The 21,834-nt window shown below is 46.8% G+C and overlaps 1 protein-coding gene across 1 annotated transcript in view; it reads right to left on the bottom strand.

Annotated features, from left to right (window-relative positions):
* Window positions 1–18,059: 18,059 nt before the first annotated feature.
* The window catches only part of tmtc1 (transmembrane O-mannosyltransferase targeting cadherins 1), a 270,267-nt gene continuing 266,492 nt past the window's right edge, over window positions 18,060–21,834 (bottom strand). The window contains exons 17-18 of the mRNA XM_083662385.1: window positions 19,518–19,595; window positions 18,060–19,123 (exon numbers count right to left, since the gene is read on the bottom strand). Of these exons, the coding sequence (XP_083518511.1) occupies window positions 18,998–19,123; window positions 19,518–19,595 (204 nt within the window). The 3' untranslated portion in view covers window positions 18,060–18,997. The remainder of the gene's footprint in view (window positions 19,124–19,517; window positions 19,596–21,834) is intronic.

The raw sequence follows: 21,834 nt of genomic DNA, 5'->3' as shown, positions 1-21,834 counted from the left end.
AATTTTTTCCGGATTAGAGCCAACCATCACAGCGCCCCCCTGGTCGAAAGCTCGGTAAAAATAATATCACCAGCACAGAATTCGGATAAAAAGACGCATTTATGAGCAGCTTCGAGCTTTCAAACCCCTCCGTCGAGAAGCAATGAACCCTTCTGCTCTAGTAGGTGGCTTTGAAATGTTTCTGTGACACTTGTTAATACGTGTGTATTGCTGATTTAGACAGCTTGAGAGCGAGAGTCGCAGGCAAGTCTATGTACGGATACGGGGACTCTTGTAGGGGAGATGATCACGTACTACCCGGAAAAGAGTGCCAAACGGGGCTAGCCAGTCGGCAGCAGTACGTCTACACAGCAGCCAAGCTAGCTGTTTATTGCTTATTAAAAAGGATCCCCATTAGCTGCCGCCTAAGCAACATAGTCTTCCTGGGGTCCAAATATAGTGATAATATAATAATGTAACGCTAGCCGTGACACACAAGGAAACCTGTAGTTGTGCGTCATGCCTACAGCCAAGCTTACTATGCTAACGTTAAGCCAAAGCTAAGATAAAAAACACACTCAACTTACCGCACCGAAACAGGGGCTCACTATGCCGATAACCTGCAACCTCTTCCTCTAAATCCGAATCTGTTTCAAACGGTCTCACTGTGACTCTTTAGCTCAATGCAGCTAGCTAAAGGTAGCTACAGCCTGTAGTACAGGCAGCGCACAGGCACAGACAGCTGGCTCAGCAGCCATGTTTGCTTTGAGTGACAGATCAGGGGGGCAATGCAATCAGAGGGGCGCCTCATCGGCCAATCAGAGGTGCGCCTTTGCAGCCAAAACTGAGTAGGCCTATACTGAGCTGCAGATGATAAATACAAGAAAAAAAATCGAGATGTCTCAAATCCCAAACAGAATTCATGACCTTATTTGACTGACAAATGTTTAAAACAGCCGAAAACCGCACAATATGGGACCTTTAAGTAAAATAAATAATTAGTGAGTGTTTACTCACAAAGTATCTCAATAGAAGTCCGCCGTACTCATTCATGGAATACTTGTAAAAAAAAAGATGTTTACAGTCGGTTCGACACAGGAACCTTCACATGGTGACAAAGTAATCTAAGTACAGACTGTAACACAAACAGCCTGTGTACTTTCGTTTTCCCCCACAGCTCCTGGTAGCCAAAACAGGTACCAGTGTGCTGAAACTTTACCATGACTAAAATTAACTCACAAGAGCTGTTGTACAGTTTTGAGAAAAATCTTTCTATTTTTATTTTAACAGGAAATTATGTGTTTAAACGTATCATAGAAAAGTCAGTTCCATATTCCAAACAAAGCAATATTAGATTTGTCATAAAATAAAAAGGGATATTTCCCATAATATACCACTGCGTGGAGTTGGGCTATTAAATTGTCTTTTATACTTTACTTAAAACAACAACATCAACAACAACTTAAAGTGAAACTGGAGAAGCTTTTTACAGGAAATGAGAAATAAAGGATGTAAGTGTGATTTGGAAACAATGCTAAGAAGATAACATTAATTTGACATTGTTTTGCATATGAACCATGTGAGAAATATTGAGATAAAATTAATAATTGGCTTTGCCCAGCTCCATCAATCAATCAATCAATCAATCAATCAATCAATCAATCAATCAATCAATCAATCAATCAACTTTTATTATCAGACACAAGGTCCATAGAAAAACACATACATGAACACTTAAGAAAAATAAAACACACAAGAAAGAATTAAGATCTATAGAATGCACCTATACCAATAGGACAAAATTCATGAGTTGTATCTCACAGCACTAAAAACAGGGTTGGTTAGCAGTACTATGATGGCATTCTGGGACACATTTAGTCTGCCGATAAATATACATTAGGTTTCTAAGGAGGCCTGAAAAGTGTAGACTCCTGCCTTACAAAACAGGTCACTTGCACTACTCCACCTAGGTTTTTTCATCAAAATCCGCATACAATCGTTATATCAAATCAAATGCAGTGGTGAATTAAAGTTTCATATTGTCGCTAAGATTTTTTTCTCTCTTCCACAGGCATGCTGACTGCTTCAATCAGCGCTGGAACTCACTGCAAAATGCTATGATTGAAATTCCGTGTTTTTTTCACCCCTCCCACCCCACACCATTGAGCTATGCCCCACACATAAGTACAGACACTGAATAGTGTATTTACATTTTCATTTTGTTTGTTATTTCACTAGCAAGGACCACGCCACAACAAGAGTATCGTTAAGGTTCTTTACTGAAGAGAATGAGTTGTGTATGGTGTAGTGTGGGTGCGAGATGAGCCGTCTGTTCCAGGAGGTCACGTGTTCCGGGGGAACATCCTGATGACCGGGGCAGAGGGAGACTCAGGGTGGGGGTTCCGTCTCAGACGTGGTCTGCCCGAGCGGGTCTGGCGTGAGGCGTGTTTCAGCCCGAGCAGATTTCAGGCCCCCCCCGGATGGATCCTAGAACGAGACGTGGAGAGGCATGCACCGTGCCTAGTGAGAGGGAATGAGGATGTTAAGGGTTGAGGGGTGCGGGAAGGGATAGGGGATTGAGGGATGAGATATACAAGGGAGGGAGGGTGGGTCGAGAGATCGAGACAAACAGGGTGAGGCAGGTTAACCAGGTGTAGTAATATTGCCACGTAATTAGAGGAGTGGTTTAGAGGGGTGGTTAGGAAGTTGGGGGAGTGGTTGAGGCGTGGCCCAGCTCCTGAACTTAAGTTAAACGTTAACTTTCATTTCACTAGCAAGGACCACGCCACAACAAGAGTATCGTTAAGGTTCTTTACTGAAGAGAATGAGTTGTGTATGGTGTAGTGTGGGTGCGAGATGAGCCGTCTGTTCCAGGAGGTCACGTGTTCCGGGGGAAAAAAATGGCCTATCTGAGGCTGATGTGGCGAACTGCCTCTGCGGCAGCTGATGGGTCTGTAGCAGCTGATGAATTGAACTGCGTTCTGTGCAGTGACTGAAGGAGTGAACTGCATCTGCAGCGACTGATGAATTGAACTGCGTTCTGTGCAGTGACTGAAGGAGTGAACTGCATCTGCAGCGACTGATGAATTGAACTGCGTTCTGTGCAGTGACTGAAGGAGTGAACTGCGTCTGCAGCGACTGATGAATTGAACTGCGTTCTGTGCAGTGACTGAAGGAGTGAACTGCATCTGCAGCAACTGATGAATTGAACTGCGTTCTGTGCAGTGACTGAAGGAGTAAACTGCGTCTGCAGCGACTGATGAATTGAACTGCGTTCTTGTGCAGTGACTGAAGGAGTGAACTGCATCTGCAGCAACTGATGAATTGAACTGCGTTCTGTGCAGTGACTGAGGAGTGAACTGCGTCTGCAGCAGCTGATGAATTGAACTGCGTTCTGTGGACTCTGAACCAAGCCAAGACACAATGAGCAGGTTTAAACGCAAGGTGCGTTGTTTTATTTACAGTCTTAACTCAGGATCTTCCCTTATCGGGGCAGGTTGGCAAAAAGACGTGAAGCAGTTTAGGCTAGGTTTAGCCTGCGGGCCAACGCAGGGGAGTTTCCTCCGCAATGTTTGCCAGGGCTCATTCCTCGGTTACGAGCTCCAGTAGCGTGCCTGTGTGAGAGGAGACATGAGCGGTCAGAGCACAGCAGACAGCCAACATCGTATGCTTAAAGAGAGGAGTGGAAGTAGTACATACCGCCCGACAGCAAGGAGAGGTCCCGTCTCGAGGAGAGCCAGCCACACAGTGATCATTCTGAGCCGCCCTGTTAACTAGTCATACTGATTAGGAATCAGTCTCAGCTGGGTGCGCCACACTTGACAGTGCGCGGCTGTCAGCGCTCCCACTGATTCAACATGTAATTTGGGAAATACCTCTCATTGATGACGCGGCCCAAACAGCGTCTCTGTTGGGAACCCCCGGCTCTGATGTCACTGTGGTGGCTGGTCGTCCTCCCCCTCTCACCTGCTGGGGGGTAAGCTGCCGAGACTCCACATATCCTCCCCCTAAGCTCGCTGCCTGTGCGGTGAGCTTCACTATCCCCTGCTCCATCTCTTCGTGACATGGCATCGGCGTGTGGTATGTCTTTTCCGGGTCTATGTTCCACTTTGAATTTATAGTTCTGGAGTTCTAGGAACCACCGCGTTACCCGATCATTTTTGTCCTTATTCGTCGACATCCATTTGAGGGGGGCGTGGTCGGTGATGAGGGTAAACACCCGGCCCCATAGGTAATAGCGTAGGTAGTGACTGCAGTAGCTGATGGAGTGAACTCTACTCTGTGCATTAGATGAGGCTGACTGCGTCTGCAGTAGCTGATGAAGTGAACTCTACTCTAGTATGTGCATTAGATGAGGCTGACTGCGTCTGCAGTAGCTGATGGAGTGAACTCTACTCTACTCTGTGCAGTGGATGAGGCAGACTGCGTCTGCAGTAGCTGATGGAGTGAACACTACTCTGTGCGGTAGATGAGGCTGACTGCGTCTGCAGTGGCTGATGGTTTGAACTCTACTCTGTGCAGTAGATGAGGCTGACTGCATCTGCAGTAGCTGATAGATTGAACTCTACTCTGTGCAGTAGATGAGGCTGACTGCGTCTGCAGTAGCTGATGGAGTGAACTCTACTCTACTCTGTGCAGTGGATGAGGCAGACTGCGTCTGCAGTAGCTGATGGAATGAACACTACTCTACTCTGTGCAGTAGATGAGGCTGACTGCGTCTGCAGTAGCTGATGGATTGAACTCTACTCTGTGCAGTAGATGAGGCTGACTGCGTCTGCAGTAGCTGATGGATTGAACTCTACTCTGTGCAGTAGATGAGGCTGACTGCGTCTGCATTAGCTGATGGATTGAACTCTACTCTGTGCAGTAGATGAGGCTGACTGCGTCTGCAGTAGCTGATGGATTGAACTCTACTCTGTGCAGTAGATGAGGCTGACTGCGTCTGCAGTAGCTGATGGATTGAACTCTACTCTGTGCAGTAGATGAGGCTGACTGTGTCTGCAGTAGCTGATGGAGTGAACTCGACTCTGTTCAGTAGATGAGGCTGACTGCGTCTGCAGTAGCTGTTGGAGAAAACTGCGTCTGTAGCAGCTGACAGATAAACTGGTGAGGATAGACAATGTGGACCAGGCTGAAGCCATGTGGGCCGGGCTGAAGCCATGTGGGCCGGGCTGTTGCCATGTGAGGAGAGATGAAGGGGTCGAGGGGATGAAGGGATGAGGGTTGAAGGAGTCCAGCGATTGCTGGATGTAGGTTGCGGGGGGGGGGGGGGGGGGGGGTGGCCTCCTGTAGCCAGGTGCTCCTGCCTAGATTGGCTGCTGCCAATGCTGGAACTGGATGGCGGGGCTCTGTGTCATTCCCTGAGTGAAGCGGGCTGACCACGACGACCGTCCTGTGGTATGTCGTCGTGTCTTGTTGTGTTCTGTGATTGAGCTCACTAAATTGAATTCCTGTCAACGATGATGAAAGGCAATGAAGTATTGGAACTTGAAACTTGAAACTCGTGGTAGCGGCAATATCGGTTCTGATGGGGACTGACTGTAGGTGGCGCTGTAGTAATAACTGAAGCACCGGCCGTAGGTGGTGCTGTGGTGAAGGCTGGAGAACCTGCTGTAGACAGCCGAAGCCGTGTTGGCTGAGACAGAGAAAGTGGGGGCAGAAGCCATGCTGCTGAAGGGATAAAAGGATGCATGTGTACAGGGTTTTTGTGCAGCCTGCGGGACTGGGATGAGAGGGAAGCTGAGATCAGCTGAGAGAGATGGGAGACATAGGGAGCAGGCACGGGATATGACTTGAATATCATGTTTTGAATGAATGTAAACAATAATACATGAAGAGATGAGATCAGCTGTGAATGTCTGGCAGAGGGAGCCAGGGAATATACGACCTGGCTGCAGCCGTCTGCAGCTTCAGTGGCACTGTGACATCAAACCGGACAGCGCTGACGGTGATTGGCTCATGGCTCTCGCAGGTTTGGCTCTGGATTGGCTCTGCCAAGTAGGACCCGGAAGCGCTGTCTGCTCGGAAAGTTTGTTGTGATGGATGCTGAATGGCATGAATTACTATCGCTTTTCCTCTCTCTCTTATGTTGAAAGGGGATGCATTTCCTTCTCTGGAACGTTGGGTGCAGGTGACAGTAAAGTCTGTATTCGGCTCCGTTGTGTGAACGTGGAGTTTGGCACGTGAAGACCGGGGTGCGCCGTGTTGAGGGGGATTCGGCATGACACCGGGAAACGTAGTTGAAGAAGATGCGCTGCCTCGCTGGAATGGATCGCCTTCCGCGTTTGTCGAGTCGATTTGGCCCAGGAATATTGACTGATGATGCCATCTGGCTGGCCGTGGAGACTCTGCTTTGGCACGGAGGCTGTGATGTGACGATAGCATGTCTGGTGGACGCTGCTAATCGGTAGCAAATCACGCAGTCGCCGTCTGAATCGGGTGGATTGCAGATCTGGATTGCGGTGAGTTTGGCTGTTTGAAATGGTAATTCCAGCGTTTGGCAAAGTTTACTGATGTGTAAGTGTGTGATGTATGTGTGCTGCCTGCACAGGCTGTCTGTCGAGAGATCGAGACAAACAGGGTGAGGCAGGTTAACCAGGTGTAGTAATATTGCCACGTAATTAGAGGAGTGGTTTAGAGGGGTGGTTAGGAAGTTGGGGGAGTGGTTGAGGCGTGGCCCAGCTCCTGAACTTAAGTTCAACGTTAACTTTCATATTTGAAAAGATAACAAAAAGGGTGGATTGTTATAGATACAATTTAAGCCATTACATATTCAATAGGCTATAATTGCATACACATAATTATTGGTATGCGTTATTAGATAAATGCACCTCACATGGACAGGCAATAGGCAGACACCATAATCTACAGACAGCGTATCTGTCGTGGCATTGAGCAGGACACTGCATTCTGACACACGCGCGCACACAGTCAGACATGGCGCCAGCCATCCCTCCCTTCTCTCTCCTCTCAGCCTACTGTATAAGAGCTACATGACAACTGTTGAATCTTCACTGGATCACTGTAGCCCTCTGTACGCTATATCATTATGTGAGATGATCGCAGTCTCTTTGTAACCATTGTTACAAAGATGGTTAATACATTATGTCAGACAAACTTCCCTGGACCGTTGGCTTCATTATTCTTTAGTTGGTCATCGTTTCATATTTGCTGGAAATGCTGTTGTTATTGCGGAATGATGAGGAATGATGATTATTGGTACAAAGGTACAAATTCCATTCCATAACTGTGTGTGTGTGTGTGTGTGTGTGTGTGTGTGTGTGTGTGTGTGTGTGTGTGTGTGTGTGTGTGTGCGTGCGTGCGTGCGTGCGTGCGTGCGTGCGTGCGTGCGCACGTGTGTGCGTGCGTGTGTGTGTGTGTGTGTGCTCCTCCTCCTCTAAGAGTTCAGCTGTCTGCAGAGTGAGGACGTTTCCAGTGGACCCTCACAGCTCAGGTGTCTGCAGAGTGAGGACGTTTCCAGTGGACCCTCACAGCTCAGGTGTCTGCAGAATGAGGACGTTTCCAGTGGACCCTCACAGCTCAGGTGTCTGCAGAGTAAGGACGTTTCCAATGGACCCTCACAGCTCAGGCGTCTGCAGAGTGAGGACGTTTCCAGTGGACCCTCACAGCTCAGGCGTCTGCAGAGTGAGGACGTTTCCAGTGGACCCTCACAGCTCAGGCGTCTGCAGAGTGAGGACGTTTCCAGTGGACCCTCACAGCTCAGGCGTCTGCAGAGTGAGGACGTTTCCAGTGGACCCTCACAGCTCAGGTGTCTGCAGAGTGAGGACGTTTCCAGTGGACCCTCACAGCTCAGGCATCTGCAGAGTGAGGACGTTTTCAGTGGACCCTCCACAGACAAAGCAGCTCCTTTGAGACCTTGCTGCTTTGTGTGCAAGCTTTCACTAAAACAGCCTCACTACAGTGAAAAACAAGAGCCTTGGGACCAGTTGTGCCTTAACATTATTGTAGGCCCTGCGGGCCTATGGACGTTGTGCACGGTTAGTACCTCCCCTCCAGTGGGTGCGAGGGAGCGGTCTGCATGATGATGGCATGCCTGTTGTGATCACCGACCAATCAGAGGCCACATGACTAATCATCAGGGGACCCAAAAAACCGTCATATCTCGTGAGGCACGTGGGGTCAGAGACCCGGGCCTTAAGCCTAAGTAAGCCCGTGCATTAAGGCACCTATGCTTGGGACAGAAGTATTTTTTGTTGTATACTGTGGTTTTTACATATAAATGAAAGTGATAATACACAAAATCCATGTTTGTTTATATTATTTTGGCGACATCTTTGACCAAGTACCACCCCAAACACCACCTCCCCCCACACACATACACACACACACACACACACACACACACACACACACACACACACACACACACACACACACACACACACACACACACACGTTGCTCCACCCCCTCTGCCGATCTGGGGAGAGTTGTAGACTAGCACATGCTTCCTCCAAAACATGTGCAGTCACCAGCTGCTTCTTTTCACCTGACATTGTTTCACCCGCAGGAGGTACCGTGTGGGAAGATCACTCTTCCCCTCCCCCCGAACAGGCACCCCGACCAACCAGAGGAGGCACTAGTGCAGTGACCAGGACCAACCAGAGGAGGCACTAGTGCAGTGACCAGGACCAACCAGAGGAGGCACTAGTGCAGTGACCAGGACCAACCAGAGGAGGCACTAGTGCAGTGACCAGGACCAACCAGCGGAGGCACTAGTGCAGTGACCAGGACCAACCAGAGGAGGCACTAGTGCAGTGACCAGGATGCATACCCTTAATCCGGCTTCCGACACATCCAATTGTGCTTGTATGGATGCCCAACCAACCTGGAGGAAAAACAGGGGCTGAAACCTGCATGCGAACCTCGTGTTGGTAATGTGTTGGGGAATCTTTTGAGTGTTTGATTGTACAGTACTACAACCTGCTCATTTCCACTTGAGTGTGTACCAAAAAAATACATAAGAATATATTATATCCTTTGCCCATTCAAATAATGCATTCATTTGTACTGCAATATTTCAGTTCCGTTCAATATAGTGTGTGTGTGTGTGTGTGTGTGTGTGTGTGTGTGTGTGTGTGTGTGTGTGTGTGTGTGTGTGTGTGTGTGTGTGTGTTTTATTTCTTTATAAAATGGACTATATAATGAAGAGCCTGAGGACCATGCCTCATGAGCTTCAGTTAATGAACATTCATTTAGGATCCAATATTAATTGTCTCTCTCACACTTGCTGCATTTTATATACAAATACTATTTGACTGGAAGAGTGCACTTGCTGTGGTATGCAGGCTTGTGTGTAAGCAGGCTCTACACACACACACACACACACACACACACACACACACACACACACACACACACATCGTGCATACTCAAGCATGTAATGGCCTTGTTTCAGCTCAATGCTTATGCCCTATTCATCTATCACACACACATGCGCACACACACATGCGCACACACACACACACACACACACACACACACACAGCATTAATGAAAGAGGCTATCCATTTGTTCTGCCTGTTGGAACCACAGTGATGGAGAGTCTGCATCCACTCCTCTTCCAGCTCTCTCCCTCTTTCCTCACGTCTTCACCGCCCTCCAGTCCTTCTCTCCTTCATTCAGATTGGTTCAGATCAATATCTGGACGTAGCTACCATTGGTTTTTGGGCTCGCATTTTGAAGCCTTGAGGTTGGCATTTTCACCGTCATCATCTTGGTTACAGAAGTGACGTCACGTGACTTTGGACAAGAAGAGCTGTAGCACGGCCTGCTATTGGTCTGTGATCACTAGACAGGCGACCTGTTAATCACCTCCCAAAACAGTCTTTTATATCATCTATTTTCAAATGGACCATAATTTACTAAATGAACATCATGCTGGATTGAAGATTGTGATTGAGACCATAAACCCATTGAAGTACGGTAATTCTGACTCTGATCAATCTGACTTATTTTGCAGCCAGTGGAGTTGCCCTCCTGCTGAAAGAATGCAGGTTTAAGCTACTTCACAAACGGAGCTCCCAGCTAGCCCCTTTGTTCAGATCTAATCAGGCTGCTGTGGTTCTGACATTATGGGCCCTATCTTCGCAACGGAGGTAATTTTGCGTTAGCACCCGTTTTGCACTGGAATAGCAAAGCCCTAATTTTGGGGGCGTGTCGGCCCGCTGCCCTTCGCGTCATCACGGTGCAAACCTCATATAGGCGTGTCAGATCACTCCCCTTAAAAGTATGGCAGGCCAAAAGGCTCAAATTTCATCATGCATTTCTGCCCCAACGCCGCTCTTTACGGTGTTTCTTACGCTTCGTCACCGCCATCACGTCTGTGACAGCAGCTTCTTTCTTGCTCAGTGCCAGCAGAGTGACAGAGTGAGAGATAGAGAGAAAAGAGAGAGAGGGAGAGGATTGGAGGATGAACCAGTTCGGATTCATAACGAAAGTTGATGCTGATGGAATGATCCATTTGAAACACACCAAAGGGCCACCGTGCAGTTACGCAGTGAATATTCCCATGTCCCAAAGCATGTGCTTACTGTAATTAGTCGTTTCGTTCATAGAGGCTATAACATACACATTTAAAAATATTTGTTTCTTTAATAGGGTAGGGATGTGTGAGATTTTAATTCTAGCCTATTTCAATCGCCTATACCAGAATTGTCGACTTGGGTTAAGCTATTGTTGCATGGTACAATTGCAGGGAGAGAGGTTACTGTATAGCCTACTGGCCGGTGTTGTGTCAAAAAGTGATTTGCTGCCAGAAACTGATTTCGCTCTGCGGGACCGCGCACAGCGCTGCCTCAGTGCCTCTACCCACCCTCCGCACTGACCCACCCCGCCTGCCTACCCGGCCCAGCTCACACCTTCTCCGGGAAGACCCCCCCCCAGGACCCGGCACACTAGCCGATCCTGTGCACCCCACACTTAAAAGCACCCCACCCCGGGCTACACACAGACTCCCACCCCGCCAGACCCTCGTTCCCCTGGTAATTCAATTAAAAATGCAAATCACTTTTTGGCACAAAAACATGACAAACGAATTCTGATTTTTAAATCAAGGTGTGTTTTTTCTGTAGTGTATCAAGGTGTGTTTTTTCTGCAGTTTAGGCTATAGTTGAAAATCAACGTGGCATTCTGAGGAGGGAGTGTGTACGCGCGAGGTTGGAGAGAGTGACATTGTGCCGTGTGTAATGTATCCAAGTGAGGATTTCCTGCACTGCGCGGAGAATACTGTCTGCGCTCAGGCACTGGCGCCTGGCGTAGTGGGGGTTTTTGCGCTAAGACCAGCTATTTGGTGGCGTTAAAATTGAGAGCGCCCAAGGCCCCTTTTTCTAACACATTGCGCTGGAACGGGCAACAAAACGAAGGTATCTTCGCCAGAGTGCAAAATGACACTTGCGGGAGGCAGATGATAGACTAGAGGCCCACGGACACGCCTGGGCCACGCCTACACCTGTGTCTGCACTTAGATCCCAGCGCAAAACTGGATGGTGGAGGCAGACGATAGCTTAAAGGAGAACTTACCTCCAAAACACTTTTTTCAGCTTTTAACCAATATATATGACTTTGGGGGTGATGTGTGAAGAATGCTGGTCAAAATTTCCACATTTGTGATCAAACTGTTGCCATTTTACCATTTGTATCATTTTTCAGCAGCATACCTGGCATAAGCGCCCTCTAAGGGTGGAACAGTACTGCTTTTTTTTGTGCCCTCAAATGAATGGGATATTTGGTACATCCTGACGTCACGGTGGGTTTAGCGCGTGCATCTGGTGCATCTCCAAAGCCTATACAACTAGGCAAGATGGAAAAACCTCACTTATAGTATCAGGCTCCAGAGGGCTTTAACTGAAGTAAAAAAAAATCTGTTTGCTCTTAAAATACTGAACCAAACGTCGTCAAAGTTGGCACATGTCTTAATTATAGTTAGTTTCCCGCTGAATGTGTCATTACTTTATTAATATCTTACCTGGATAAGCTCAAATGATGATGTTTATATTATCAGTCCGAGTTGGAAGCACTGTCTCCCGGCCAGTCAGGCCGTATCCTCATGCACGAGCCCCCAAGCTCCGGGGGCGCGTGCAGCAGCAGCTGTGCTCTCTCTGCCTCTGCCCGAGAGAGCACAGTCTGACATTTCCGCAAACAAATCTCATCGCAGTTTAGCGCACATGTAAAATATAACGCTATACTATGACGTGACAACGTGACAAAGCTGCTCTAAACACATCGGCTACTATAATATATTTCCCTGCATCTCATACTGAGATTATATCGGTATTGAGCCGATCTCTCTCTCTCTCTCTCTCCCCCTCTGCCTGCAGCGCACGGAACCTGCAAATCTGATGTAGCCTAGATATGATTTTGTCCAGAATTCCATATACAGTATATTAGGTTGAGAGACAACAGAGAATGCCTAACAGCCTAAAATGTATTTTCCTGCTTCACTTTCGACGGGGAGGACTCGGAGAAGGCATGAAGTGACACTGCCTTTATGAAGTGCTGCCTTTATGTGTGGGTGCCGGGGTGCATCTGGTGTCCAGTGTTGGCCAGCAGACCTCTGATCTCCCCAAGACTCTGACCGCCTGTCTCATCACCTCGCCTATATTCTATGGCAGCTCCGCTCCTGCAGTCTCACACGCTGTGCCCCTGTCTGTGAAAAGCGTCCTGTCCAGTCGCACCTTCGCAAACAGATGCGGGATTCCCGCAATCCTACCCAATCTCAGACTGTATTGAGCAGAAAAATCGCACACCAGCTATTTCTGTCTGTGTTTGTTTGTTGTTGCTCCGTGAGGTTACAGGGCGCCCCATGCAGGACGCTGTTTCGCCAGCCGGGGTCTGGGAGGAGGGAGGGAGGGGGAGAACGCTCTGCGCCCCGCTGCAGCTCTGCGGTCGAGAGGAAAACTTTTGCAAAGAATCATGGAAAAGGGAGAAACGAAAATTAAAAACGGATTTGATGGCACGATTTATGGCAAGTTGGACGAGGGAATGACGTGGAGAAATCTCGCATTGTGATTACATGAGCGTGAGAGCCGGGCGTTTGTCCTGACTGTGCTGTGCTCTCGCGTCACTAGTCTCTTTTAACACGTAAGTTACAGACGCCACATACACACACATGCAGAAAAATAATTAAATTTCTAGTTCGCCACTGAATTACCAAATTGATATAACTTTCAACCATTTTGAGGAACGCTGTTTCCATACAGGCCACCAGCGTTGGCTAGTTGTTGATATTTATAAAGATATTGCAGCTCTCAAATAAATTATTTTCGAGGCGGTGGGCAAACTGTAATGGCGTCGATTTCCGGAAAAAAATCCTCAGCTGAACACAGCCAAAGAGTATAGTATAGACAAGAGTATATGTAATTTCTTGTTTTTTTCCATAGGTTTTTTCAAATCACTGTTCTGATACAAATCTAGGGGGTAAGTCCTCCTTTAAGACGCAGGGAAGATAGTAATAAGAGGCGCGCAAACAGCAGCACAAATTATAGCGCCGTACGAAGATAGGGCCCTATGTTTGTATGTAGCCTAGAGGTCTCTCCAGGGACGCTGGAACTCTTTTTAAGTAGGGGGTGCTGCAAGGAAAGGACTCTCGACAGGCGCCGGATGTTGTTTAGCCATATTTAGAGGAATATCTAATTTTAAATTAACATTAGGATTATACTGTTGTGATGTCATTATTCAGTATTTTCTCCTTTTCTCACTCACTTTCATGTCACCACCTGCTCTCCCTTTAGGTCGTTTTACACTACAACAGACAGTAACACAGGTTACTAGTTACACACAACTTATTATTATTATTCAACCAAACATCAAAAATAACATCTCCACCCTCTTTGCTTTGCTCACAGTCTTCAATTAAACCCTAAATATTTAGGAGTATAAAACATACACACAACACATTTTAATAATATTGTTTTTATTGCATTGAAATTACAATACAAAACAGCAGAGGGTGCTGCAGCACCCTAAGCACCCCCACTTCCAGCACCTGGTAGAGAGCTTTCGGCCCCAGCCCGCCCCAGCCCATGACATTCAGGCCTGTGCCCGGATATTGGCACAGGCCACGGATATTGTCGCATTTTACTTTCATGGCTTGACAGAAGAAGCCTGCCTGCACGCGCCTAGTCGGCTTGAAAATAGAACTCACGCCTAAACGATAAAATCGGCAAGGCACAGGTGAGGCGTGGGTACACGCAGGGTTCACGCTCAGGCGGCCGGTGTACACAGCCTCGTTGACTAAAACGGACGCCTATTTAAAAGCGTGGGTAAAGGCAAGGCGTAGGCAAGGCTTGGGTGACCGGTGTGAACTAAGCCTAACCCTGACCCTAAACCTAACCCTAACCCTAACCCTAAAACTAACCCTGAAACAACCGCACCCTAAAATTGTTGCTGGCTAAAATTGTTCCTGTTGCAGCTCTCTAACCCCTGGGTCTCTCTCTCACTCTCTCCTGTTCTGCTGGACGTGGTATCACCAAGCCCGGCCTCAGAGACCTAGGACAGCCTCACCCCCGCCCAGCCCGCTTCCTTGTGTTTACTCTGTGTGTGCTGTAATGTCTTTTGATGTTTATAACAAATTTAAATAATGGAGACTACCTTGCAGCCAACGCCCAGTTGTTATATCACAGTGCACGCCCCTTTTCTTTGAGGTTGTATAACCCATTCATTGTTAGGCATGCCCCCTTTCATTCACGCTCTCTCCCCATCCAATCACAGTCTTCGAAGCTACCTTCTCTGGCAATTAGCCAATCTATTCCTGCCTGCTGAGCCAATCAACTAACCGGGCAGTATATCAGAATCCATGTCTTACTGTATGTGCTGCCTCTGTGCTATGTGCTACGTGTCTCCCTCAGCTGCTAATCATCATTGCTGAAGCAATTGTTTTCGCCCCACCTCCTCCCCAGACCACCACCAACGTCATGACCCTGAAGAATTCCCTATGGGGGGATTTTCTATCCTATTAATCGCTGACACCCTCTTCTCATCATCTCAGGAGGAGCGTCATAATATCATGGAGTCTTATGCCAAAATTAATTGATGTTTGTTGTATCATTAAAGCTTAAACGTTCTACTACTTTGTTTGTTTTGTCTCTCTTTTTGCAGTGGAACTGATAACATTGCAAGCAAGCTGGATTCTCTCGCGAGATCCCTTGACAAGATTTTTGCAAGTTAGTGAAAACAGAATGTGAAACTAACCCATCCATCTGGCCGTGTCACCATGCTGTACCAAACAATTAGCCTACCACCAACATTTTTGCATGCCAATATTAAAGTATCTTGTATGTTGTACCCCCAATTTTGGTGATTTTCATATTTTCACTTCAACTGAAGGTTCATATTGTTCTTTGGGTTAAGGCAATTCTTCAATCTCTTGGGCTTATGAAAACCATTGAAAACACAATGGATAAGGTAAAAAAGAAGCATTGTCATCAAGCTGAAAACAAGGCATTGTTTCTTCTTCCTTTTGGAGATGAGGTTTTCACCCTACAGCGATGATTGTTCTCTCTCTCTCTCTTCTCTCCTGATTGCTTCAGGAGGTGAACCTGGACTTGCTGGAGGAGAGCAGTTTCTAAAAGTCCCCTGGCTTTCTGTGAGACTGCTGGCTGTGTGCCAGCTGCCCTCTGAGAGTTTTCTTGTTTGGGTGTCTATTCCCCGTCTATGGAACATTAACAAAAGGCCTGGCAGATCCTGAGGGCAGGAGGGGGGCGGCGGCCTGGCAGATCCTGAGGCGGGGGGTGTGGCGCTTCACAATAAAGAATCAGATCCAATTTCTTGTGGGATTATGCTTGTGCACAAACTATATCAGGACAGCTTGCAGATAGGGGCAAAAGCATCGCATATTGGTCAATTTGCAGTGGAGTGAATTAACTTTTTAAATTAATTTCCACAGCCCACACAGTTGAGGATATAGTGCAATGATTTGATATGTCAGGTACGCCTGAGAACCAGGACCAAAGAGGTTTTAAGTTTAATAGAAAACTACAGTCTGGAAAATCTGATGCGATATTTAAATTTTGCTGGCCTTTTTGGCAAATAAATCCAAGGGGCTAGAAGTTTAAAGGGATAGTTCGGAGTTTTTGATGTGGTCCCAGTTTGGAGAAATGGAGACCGGCCACGTCAGGCAAGTAGAGCTGTCTGCTTAGTGTGAACAGGGCCATGAGCAAAAACCCGTAAAAAAAAAAGAAAAGAAAATACATAAAATGCTTCCATACTGCTCACCTGGCATAATCCAAGTCTCCACAAGCCCTGAGATGCCAACTTGACTTGAAAATAACAATCTGTTCTTTGTTCTTTAGCTGAAATCTGCACTGGATCCAGGTGCTCAAGCTATGAGAAGAAGGAAGTGAGGGCCCAGCTGCACATTGCTATATTTAACGGCAGTGGTAGGGGGGGGGGCCCCTACCACCTCTCCTCCCACCTGGAGGGGAAGGACACCTACGTAAGAATGCTGTTCGTGGACTACAGCTCAGCATTCAACACCATAGTACCCTCCAGGCTGGTATGCAAGCTCAAGGACCTGGGACTTAACACAGCAATGTGCGACTGGATCCTGGATTTCCTGACAGACCGCTGCCAGGTGGTGAGGGTGGGCAACCTCACCTCCTCCCCATTGACCATCAGCATAGGAGCGCCCCAGGGGTACGTCTCCAGCCCCTTCTGGTACGACCTCTACACCCACGACTGCGTGGCGACTCAAACCTCTAACACCATCGTGAAGTTTGCAGACGACACAGCAGTCGTGGGGCTGATCTCGGGGAGCGACGAGACGGCCTACAGAGAGGAGGTGGGGGCCCTGGAACAATGGTGCCAGGACAACCACCTCTCTCTGAACGTCTCCAAGACCAAGGAGATCATTGTAGACTACAGGAGGGGGGGGGCGCACACCCCCCAATCACCATCAACGGCACAGTGGTGGAAAGGGTGGACAGCTTCAAGTACCTGGGAGTCAATATCCACCAGGACCTGACTTGGGCCGGCCACACCGCCACTGTTGTCAAAAAGGCCCAACAGCGAATACACGGACTCAAGCGCCTGAAGAAATTTGGGCTAAGGAAAGAAATCCTCAGGGACTTCTACAGAGGCACCATTGGAAGCCTGCTGACTGGTGGCTTCACCACCTGGTACGGGAACTCTACCACCATGGACCCAGGGCGCTACGGAGAGTGAGACGCGCGGCCTAGCACGTAACAGGAAGTGAGTTGCCAGATCAAACCATCCCCACAACAGCCTGTTCTCCCTGTTACCCTCAGGGAGAAGATACAGGGTTCCGAAAGCACGCACAAATCGCTTGAGGAACAGTTTCTTCCCGCAGGCCACGAGACTCCTTAACATACACAAATAGTGTAGTAGCCGTACTGTACCGTACTGTAGCTGCTACCATTACGTATGTCTAATGTTTAATTGTATGTTTAATAAGGAATATGCTATTTGCACCTGTATGTCAAATACGCCGAATTTAAAACGCTGAGTTTAATTGTATGTTTAATAAGGAATATGCTATTTGCACCTGTATGTCAAATACGCCGAATTTAAAATGTTTAAGCACGTCTAAAGTATGCACACGACATGTGCACCTATGTGCAGTGAATATGCCACTGTCTCTGACTTGTCTTATCACTATACTGCCTTATTGCTTGTTGTGTCTCTTGTTGTTTTTGCACTCATATGCCCTGTTATATTTGTACTATGTTGTAAACGGAGTCCACAGCACAAGAATTTCACACGTGATACTTGTACCATGGAGTGACAATAAAAATCTTGAATCTTGAATCTTAACACTGACTGACTGAATGACTGTCGGCAAGTACCTCATACAACCTCACATTAAAAAATCAGAACTATCCCTTTAAGTTACTATGTGTTTCTCACTGTGAATATTTTGAATTCAATTTAATTGATTGATTGCATAATATAGCGCCTTTCTAGATACTCAAAGCGCTTCACATATCAGGGGAGGGGGACACACAACTCCACCACTGATGTGTAACACCCACCAATATGGGTCAACATTTGAAGACGTATAACAAACACTGTTTAATAAAACATATATTTTATTTTCATGGCGCAAGTCAATTCATTGCACTAGTCACTTTTTCTTCATCCCATTTTACATTCCACAACAAATTTCATTCACAATCAACAGCAACAGCAAAAAAAACAATCAGAGATCTTCATCAGAGGGTATGGTACGCATGAAGCCAGTTTTCAATTCCTGAAACAGCAGACACACCAGCTTATTATACTTGCAAAAGGCTCAGGACTTATAGTCAGTTTTATACAAGGTCTAATGTCCATTGAAGAAGCAGTCTTCAAATCTGATCTCATTATATTTCTAAAAGTCAGAGATTTACAGAGTTTTTAACCCTGATGAAATATTTGTTATGTGTTATATTCATTGACGTACTCTGAAATAGAGTGGTATAAATTAAGCCTAGATTCAAACCCCTTCCCATGAGTCATGATGAACATAACATTTTCCATACACATCTACTGCACTGTAAGCAGAATTGTCATAGGCAGAGCAGAGGATTGAGTGGTAATCTGAGATTAAGTGCCACCAAGGGAATGACTTCACATGAACATACAATCAATTAAAACAAAAACACAAATGTGTGTTTAATTAAAGCTGATGCAGGGCAATGCATGGAGCTCCCAGTCTTTTCCAGGGGGAAACCCACTTGCAGGATGGTCTATCTTGTACAGCTTCTCGCTGGGTCTTCACCTCCAGCCTTCAAGGAGCCATGTCCATCTGCTTACCCCAGGAAAGGCTTCCAGACTGTGGCTTGACCAACCCCCTCCTCCCCCTTGACTCCAGCACACACACTCTGCCTTCTGACACCCTGCAGCTCTGTCAAATTCACCTTTCTCCCATGTTCTCAGACAGGCAGGGTGTACAACAACCAGGTTTGTTTAATCCAGCAGCCTGGTGGTTAGTGTTTGGGCTCCAGATGCCCGGTTCCCCTGATCCATGCCCAGGATGGTGCAGCTTCTGGGGGCGGTGGTGGTCTACGCCCCCCCTGTCAGCCTCCTCTCCAGCCGGTCCAGCTTGGCTAGGTTCTCCTTCAGGAGTTTGGATCCAGGACTCAGATGCAGAGCTCTCTGGTAGTACATCCTGGCTGCTGCATAGTCTCCCTGCACAAATATATAAATACAATCATGTTCAATCTAGTGCTGAAACCATTAGTCGATTAATTGTCAGAAAATCGCTTGTTTCAGTCTTTCATCAAGTGAAAATACCAAGCATTTGCTCGTTATAGCTTCACAGATGCTAAGATTTGCTGCCTTTCTCCGTTTCATATCGAAATTTCTAGTCATTATAAATGACTGCTTGTCAGACTAAATAAGACATTTGTAGAATCACTTTGGACTCTGGGAACTTGTGATGTCAGTATATTTGACATTTTACAGACTAAATGATTCATCGGAAAAAAATAATCGTTAGATTAATTGGCAATGAAAATAATCATCAGCTGCACAACCCAGCTGCATAATTGAACACATGGTGGTTTCCATAGATGTTAGCTACCTTGATATGCTGGATCCCTCCCATGTTCATCCAGGCTTGTGATTGGTCAGGTTTGAGTTCAACAGCAAGCTTGTAACTCTGTTGGAAGAAAAACAAACAAACAGACTCAGGTGAATTTCATTAAATTTGATGAAACCATCACAGTGGGGCAAACAGCATCTTTATGCTAAAGGCACTCAGCAATAAGAGGGAGAAATGGTGAAAGGTTGGCTAATAGACTACAGCAGGGGTCCCCAATTACTTTTCACCAAGGGCCACATTTTGCTGAGGGCCAAGGGCTGGGGGCCGAACACCGCCGAAAATGTTTGGGCATTTGAAGCCAGATTTAGAGGAATAACTAATTTTAAATGAACAGTTGTGATGTCATTATTCAGTCTTAACCACCATTATTTGATCCTTTTCTCACTTACTCCTATGTCACCACCTGCTCTCCCTGCAGGGCTGGAAATGAACTTCTTTGACCACCTGCCAATATGGCTGCTAGATTTCCAAAGTTACCAGCCAATTAGAATTTCCACTAGCCAAAATGTTTTTCTTGAAATAAACCAGAATATGAGTGGGTTAATTTAAGCATAAGTATCAGTAAGTGGCCCGGGATTCTCAAAGCCTATAATAAATCCAAAACCAATGAGTTCATTATTTACATTTTTACTTCCTCAATGTCAAACTTCCTCAATGTCATTTCTTACACATGAGGTTACTTTTAGCCTTTTAGTCATCAAGGCAGCAGGAGAGCAGGGTGTGTCTATTCATTGCACGTTGCGTTTAGTTGCATTGTAAAAAGACAGAGGAGAGGAGGCGAGCTGACAGATGAGACACGCTGCTCACTGCTCTGCACCAGTGTTTGTTTAGAGGGGGAGGGGCTCATAGCCAGGTCAATATGGAGAACAGTGTGTATCTTGCATGTTGCGTTCAGGTGCACTGTATTTTTTTTTCAGGTTGGAACCACACTGTGACAAGCAGATAATGCTTCTAGCTCATTACTCTGATGACTGTCAAGCAGCACAGGCCCTCAGGCTTTCACGGCCACGTTGTGAAGCGACATGCAAACAAGTCTGCTGGCAAACTCCCAATGACTAGTCTGATGCTATCTGAGAGGAAAGCATCTAGAAGAAACAGTCATGCACAGAGAGCCTTTGTTGACTTCCTGGAAAAAGGCAGGAGAGAGAGAGAGAGAGAGAGAGAGAGAGAACTAGAGAGACTATGAAAACTTTGTGGGAAGCAGTGATGCCGTGGAGGCGAGACTGGAACATCAGAGGAGGCGGTTATCTCAGGTCACTGCTGCTTTCATGTGAGCGGTGTTGGTTGAGAAGCTGTTTGAAATCAGACTTTGGAACATTTTCTTTTTAAAGACTTTTATCTCAGTCTTTGTCTCCAGTGTGTCAGAGGAATTAAGTCTGGCTGCTGTTTTAAATGTGCAAGGCCCCATTCTAAACCCCTGCATTTAATCAAGCTAATAAATACATGAGATGCAAATGTTGTGTTTTTCTGCAAAACATTGCAAAAAACAAATAAAAATAAAAATAACATCCTATTAATGTCTATTCATCATGTTTTGGGGCTTCCAATTAGCATTCCAGCTTTTAAAGAGAAAGTGTCAGTGATAAGAAGAGTTGTTTGTAAAGAAAACAAATTTCGCACCAAAGTACAAATAACTAGAAGTGCACTCAGTGAGTGCAGACCTCCGCCAAGGCCAATCCTCCAATCTGCTATGATATGCAAATTTTGTGAGCCTTCCTATCCCTAGCTACGGCTGCTTTTTCCTAGCCCCGCCCCCTTTCCTGACCACAACCCCTCACACCACCCAGATACACCTAGCCTCTCCCCCTAGCCACCCCTCGAACCCAGACTCTATGACCTTCCTATCCCTATAGCCCCGCCCCTTTCCTTACACTTCCCCTCCCACAACTCAGATACACCTATCCACTCCCCCTACCCACCCCATCGAACCCCGGCTACGACCTTCTATCCCTAGCTACGGCCCCTTTTCTCTGGCCCCACCTCTTTCCTGACCACGCCCCCTCCCACCACCCAGATACACGTATTCACTCCCCCTACCCACCCCTCGAACCCTGACTCTCTTTGACCTTCCTATCCCTAGTTACAGCCCCTTTTCCCTAGCCCGGCCCCTTCCTTGCCCCACCTAGATCGGATCCGGCCAAAATTTAATGGGTTCTTCCTTGGCCCATACTACACCCTCCACCAAGTTGAATGAAAATCGGCCCAGTCGTTTTTCCATAATCCTGCACACAGACAGACAGACAAACAGCACTGAAAACATAACCTCATTGGTGCCTTGGCGGAGGTAATAACAAGA

The sequence above is a fragment of the Poromitra crassiceps genome, assembly GCF_964638095.1.
Source record: "Poromitra crassiceps genome assembly, chromosome: 2".
NCBI classification, from domain to species: Eukaryota; Metazoa; Chordata; class Actinopteri; order Beryciformes; family Melamphaidae; genus Poromitra; species Poromitra crassiceps.
This window is presented reverse-complemented; position numbering and strand designations above follow the sequence as displayed.